Source organism: Scardinius erythrophthalmus (assembly GCF_964197995.2).
Source record: "Scardinius erythrophthalmus genome assembly, chromosome: 1".
Lineage (NCBI taxonomy): Eukaryota > Metazoa > Chordata > Actinopteri > Cypriniformes > Leuciscidae > Scardinius > Scardinius erythrophthalmus.
Genome location: NC_138221.1, coordinates 34,631,678 through 34,637,628, shown reverse-complemented (window position 1 = coordinate 34,637,628; position 5,951 = coordinate 34,631,678). Strand labels below are relative to the sequence as shown.

Here is a 5,951-nt window from a genome sequence, read left to right as displayed (position 1 = left end):
CCCTCTGTTTTGAAGTTCTCTCACTCCGTCTGTCGATCGACATGCAGTCTGAAAGCTGGAAACTGGATCCGGCGGCTCCTTTAAGAATTAGGGATCTGGGAGTGACGCGGCAATGAAATCCAGTTGATCCTTCTCTTGCTCAGCAACGAAAAGTATTTGTGCCGCCACAAAGTAGCTCGCGCTGGAGAACCATACCGATTTGTTCTGTGTTGCGCGTGAATGTGGGAAAAAGATATGAGTCGCTTTCTTTGATCCTATTTTGAACATCTGTTACTCTCGTAAATTGGGATAACTTTTCAGGCTAGTAGAGGAGGGAAAGTGGTAGGAGAGCTGCTGAACATGGACTGGGGCACTGAGCTTTGGGTAAGTTCGGAGGATAAACTCTGTTTTATGTTTCATTTTTCTGTTTCAGAAAGTCCGAGTCCGATTCAACGGCACCAATGAACTTCTCGATTAAATACACGGGCGTAAGCGTGATTTATGACAATTGTTTTTTTGCAAGCTGGAAGAAGATGAATGCACGAAAAGACTATCTGGCTGATTGTGAAACAGATTTATGACCTAATTTTTCGAACTGCACGATTGTCATCATGTAATTCGATTAATTGCCACGTTTAATGTGAACATCCGCTCCAACACAAAGTTGAGCAGAATCACAGCAGCAGCAACAACAACAGTATCGCCGTTAACTTCATATGATCAGAGTCGGCCCAGTCACCGTCTAAAATCTCTATTTAACATTGATGTATGTAGGCTATACATGTATGTACATACATGCATACAGTACAGGCCAAAAGTTGGGAAACATTACTATTTGTTATGTTTTGAAAGAAGTCTCTTATGCTCATCAATCTTGCATTTATTTGATAAATAAAATACAGAAAAAACACTAATATTGTGATATATTATTACAATTTAAAATAATGGTTTTCTATTTTAAAATACTTTAAAATATAATTTATTTCTGTGATGCAAAACTGAATTTTCATCAGCCATTTCTCCAGTCTTCAGTGTCACGTGATCCTTCAGAAATCATTCTAATATGCTGATTTCATTCTCAGTGATTATTAATGTTGGAAACAGTTGTGCTGCTTAATATTTTCATGGAACCTGTGATACTTTTTTCAGGATTCATTGATGAACAAAAAGTTCAAAAGAACAGCATTTTTTCAACACAGAAATCTTTTCTAACAATATAAATCTTTACTATCACTTTTTTATCAATTTAACACATCCTTGCTGAATAAAAGTATTAATTTCTTTAAAATAAAAAAAATTATATTGAATGGTAGTGTATATTGTTACAAAAGATTTATATTTTAAATAAATGCTGTTCTTTTGGCTATATTTGGCTAAGCAGCAGAACTGTTTCCAAGATTGATAATAAATCATCATATTAGAATTATTTCTGAAGGATCATGTGACGCTGAAGACTGGAGTAACGGCTGATGAAAATTCAGCTTTGCATCACAGAAATAAATCATATTTTAAAAGTATGTTAAAATAGAAAACCATTATTTTAAATGATTATATTTCACAATATTACTGTTTTTACTGTGTTTCTGACCGAATAAATGCAGGCTTGATGAGCATAAGAGACTTCTTTCAAAAACATTAAAAAATATAATTTTTTCAAAACTTTTTTCCGGTACTGAATGCATACATGCATGCATAGATACATCTATGTATGTATGTATGTATCCATCCATCCATTCATTTTTTATTTGGGGAGATAGTTGTTTATTCAATATGACATGAGTGAACTATAACCAACAACTTTAACCATAAATGTCACTATTTTGTGTTTAGTGGCCTACTCTGTTTTCTTTTCTTCGTTTATCTGCTCAGACAGGCTTAATAGTCTCCTGCTAATGGGAATTGCTAGCTGATTATTCATCATGTCTGTTGCTCGATTTGAATGTTTTCTGTAGATTTGGAGATTAGTTTAATAAGCAGTCACTGTCTATCAATATCATCTGACAATGAGGAGCTCTTGAATCGATGATCTTTATTTAGTTACACAAATTGCATTTGTTTTTGTTCACAATTATCCGCTACGCATCAGCCTTGTCACCCGAAGCACTTTCACAAAGGTGGAAATAGTTTAGAGAAATTGTCAGTGCTTGTTTCTGATTGCATCATCATCAGCTGTGTTTCATCCTGCCTGTTTTAGTTCTCGCATTGCCATCATATTATGTCCCATCTGCACAGAGGTTCCCACCTCTTTCGACAAGAGCCAGATTTTACACAGACCCTTCCACATGCCTGCAGTGTTGCAAATGGAGCGTTGCTCTGAAGTGGGTGGAGATTGTTTGACCTCATTGCTGTTGTTGCTCCCCTTAGGCCTCTGTCCGCTGTCCCCTTTCCATCTTCTACTGCACCAGCCTAATTAGTTTTGCCCTAATTTCATAAAAACACATCACTTCACGTTGCTGTTTATTTTGTGGTCCGCTTCACTAGAAAGTTTCCCTTTTGCGTGCTTTTTGAGGGATGCTACTTTCAACCAGGGAAATAACAGTAGTTTCATCTCCTGTAGTAGACAGAAGTGAAAGTTGGTGTTTGCGTGGACTTGTTTCTCAGCTGTAGACGCTCGAGGCGGTCCAGGTGGGAAGGGCATGCGTTGGTTCTCATAAGTCTGGCTTTGGTTTAACGTCACCCTTAGCAATGTCTAACCTAATTGGTTTTGGTTGGGTTAGTCATTAAGTGCCATTCCCATGGCTACACTGTGGCATCTGTCCACTCCTTTGCTGTTAAGCCACTTGCTATTTTTGGTAGCTCAAGATTTCAGATGTGTACCGATGGGAGTGTGGATGATTTTTAGTGTTTATTTGAATTCTTTCTGCATTTCTTGAGAAATGCCACACAACAGGCTCCTTAGAAGTCATAAGAGCATGACGAAGGACAGAGGTATTTCGCTGTGTGCTCCCGTCTCGTGGAGGCTGTAGACTGCTACTCTCTGCTCAGGCTGGGAGAATAGCTTTAGTTTGCACTATGGGGAGGAGGAGTTAATGATGGCAGTAAAGTACAAGAGGAGGGGTCAAGACTGGGCCGAATACAGTGCTACGGATAAGAGGATCCCTGCTGTAAATTGTGCTCAGGACTGTTTTTATAGATTGACTGGATGTTTGCAGAGGGAATCTCTGTTGGTTTAAAGCTTGTGATGATAGCAGCTGGTGTGAAGTTTGATTGAAGCCACTGCTGATTCAAATCAGGGGAGTTGTTTTAGTGCATTAGCTACAGCCATGACCTAAAAGTATTGGCAATGGCATACATTTAGGCCTAGTTTTTCGCAAAGTTTGCTGCTTCAGTTGTCGTGCTGTTGATGAAATTGTTTCTAAATTGATCAGAGTTATCAGATGCTCTTTAAATAATTGCAAAAAGCTTAATTGACCCCTCAAAAATAATCATTTAACTTTATCACAAAAACCCAAACTTCACTGTTTTTTGGCCCTGGCACAAAATGACCAGAGTATCATCAGCACATGGAAAAGTGTGAACGAGCAATAATCAGGTGAACTCACTCTATCATTCTGTTTGGATTATAAGAGCAGACTGATGGTTATAAACGGAAGGAGGAAATGCTTCCAATCACAGTGTTCTTATGTTAGCAAACAATGGTTACTTCCAAAAAAAAAGATGTGTAGCCATCCCATCATTGCTTTGCATGAAAGTGGCCTCACATGCAAGGAAATTGCTGCAAAGAATATTGCACTTGAAAGAACCATTGACTGAATCAATAACTCTTTCCACGCTAGCGTTTTTAGAAAAAGTTGCCAGCCACCGCCAGAGTTTTTTGATCATTTTGACAACAATTTCAGAATATTTTGTTGTATGAATATCTGAACATGCCATGTATATCAAAAGAAAGAACAGAGCCTCTGCTTTTAAAAAAAATTCATTCTAGCTTAATGCATTCTTTTTTTTTTATCAAAAAGCTAAATTTTGAGCAAAAAGTTGATAAAATAATGTTTTTGTCAAAGACTACATCCAGATCTGATTCAGAACGATGATCAAAACATAGATGGAATATATCAAGTCCATCAACACCCCAATGCTTGCACAGTCCTAAAGCTCGTCCTGGGTCGACATTTCATTCAGTAACATTAGGCAGTTTTGGTTTATATGCTGTTTAATGTTGTTGATCGTGTTATTTTACATATGCATCTGCTTGCATATGATATCGCTTGTTTCTGCATCTTTCTCGCACATGCTTTGATCAGGAGATTCAGTGCTCTTTCAGAAGATGCGTCATAGCGCTCCCTACTGAATAACGGTGAAAGCACGGAAAGCAGGAAAATTCCATCAATGGCAGGGGAAAGAGTTAAAAACTTCAAGGAGAGCGGTTCATCTGCAGTGAACACGGCTTTAAGACGTCCCAGAGTGTCCAGCGAGTGCCGGGACCGTCTCCTCCTCAGGATTCGGGTATGGCATCCTGTCACCACCGGTGCAGAGCTGCTCAATATTGGGCATGAGTGAGTGCATCTGCACCAAGCGGCAACATTCTGATCTGAAAAATGAAGCCTACACGGAAGTGCGAAAAACTGCAATACATCGAAAATCCGCTAGGGGCAGGTCCCAAAAGGTAGCAAATGTCCATAGCCCCCATGTTAAAATGTCCGTTTTCACAGCATAAATTCATGTTTTTACAAGTTGGTCCCATGGACTTTTATTGTATTTTTCGATAGGTTCCGAGTGCTTGACAACTGTGAGGGGGGTGAATTTTTTTCTAACTCGTTAGTTTAGATCGTATTTAGTTATAAAATATATGACAATAAGGGCGTGGTTAACTTTGATTGACAGCTTGATTGACAGCTGACAAGGCAGCGCCACGGAGAATGACAACATAAGAAGCGCCATTTTTTTAATACAGTTGACATAATACTACTGTTTCTGTATCATGAAATGTAGTTTTAAGAGTTTTTCAGGCGAGAATGTAGTTGTTTAAAGCTCAAATCTGTGGTTTATTTAAAGATTTATGAAAATGTTATCCAGTTGATCCAGCGATGACCGGGTGCTCGGCGCGATGTACCCCGCCTGGAGCAGTCTTACATCGGCTTGACGTTCTGAGGTTTGCCGCCAATGCCGCGGACTCTGGCGTCTCTGTAGTGGTTAAACATGAGATATAATTCATCTTGTGTATATCTAATGGGCGATTTTTGGTCTCGTGTATCTATATTTTGTTCCCTGGCCAATCGTTTTGGCTGAGGGGAAGTTTCATAACTTTATAAGCTATTTAACTTTACCGATGTATGGTTAGACTCGCGCTGACTTTGTATGTTTGACTGAATTGTTTGCTTTATTTGTATAGCTTCTTATACCTTTTACTTATACTTTTATAATGGCTAACATTGATAAAACTGAAATTTAACAAAAAGAGACTGGGTTGAGTTTTTGTCATTTAAAATTTTAATACAACGAAGATGATCTGTAATGTTGTTTACTGCAAAATCTGTTGTTTAGTACAAATGCACATATTGCCTGGACCATAAAATGTTTAATATTTTTATATTATATTTAAAATAAAAAGAGGCAGGTTTGTGTTTTATATATATATATATATATTTTTTTTTTTTTTTCATAAATAGGCAAACGTTATGTGCAGTTGAATATAATCAATATGCGTTGCCTGAACCACATTTGTGTGGCTATAATGTTTAAGATTTCTTTAAATGAAAATGAAAAGAGTTAGTATGGTGTTTTATAACATATTTCGTTGCCTGAAATATACACAGAGATAACCGGAGTAGCATGCGAGCTGAGTGAAGGTGGGCCGGGTGACGCGCGCTGCGTTAGAAGGTGGGCGGGGTTAGGATTTCCCTAGATTTTCCAAGATGGCGCCGCCCATACCCCCCATAAACGGCTTCAAACCCGTTCTTCAGAAAGTCTATGGGTGACGTCACAGACGCTTTGTCCATATTTTTTACAGTCTATGATCTGCACACACAGTGAGG

General features: G+C 38.3%; 1 protein-coding gene across 4 annotated transcripts in view; it reads left to right on the top strand.

The window, feature by feature from the left end:
* Positions 1 to 106: 106 nt before the first annotated feature.
* The window catches only part of trip10a (thyroid hormone receptor interactor 10a), a 38,088-nt gene continuing 32,243 nt past the window's right edge, over positions 107 to 5,951 (top strand). For 2 of the 4 annotated variants that reach the window (XM_081366205.1, XM_081366204.1), the window contains exon 1: positions 142 to 363. In XM_081366205.1, the coding sequence (XP_081222331.1) occupies positions 340 to 363 (24 nt within the window). In that variant the 5' untranslated portion in view covers positions 142 to 339. Of the gene's footprint in view, positions 364 to 5,951 lie in introns of all 4 variants that reach the window. The other 2 variants (XM_081366206.1, XM_081366207.1) reach the window with 2 other exon arrangements.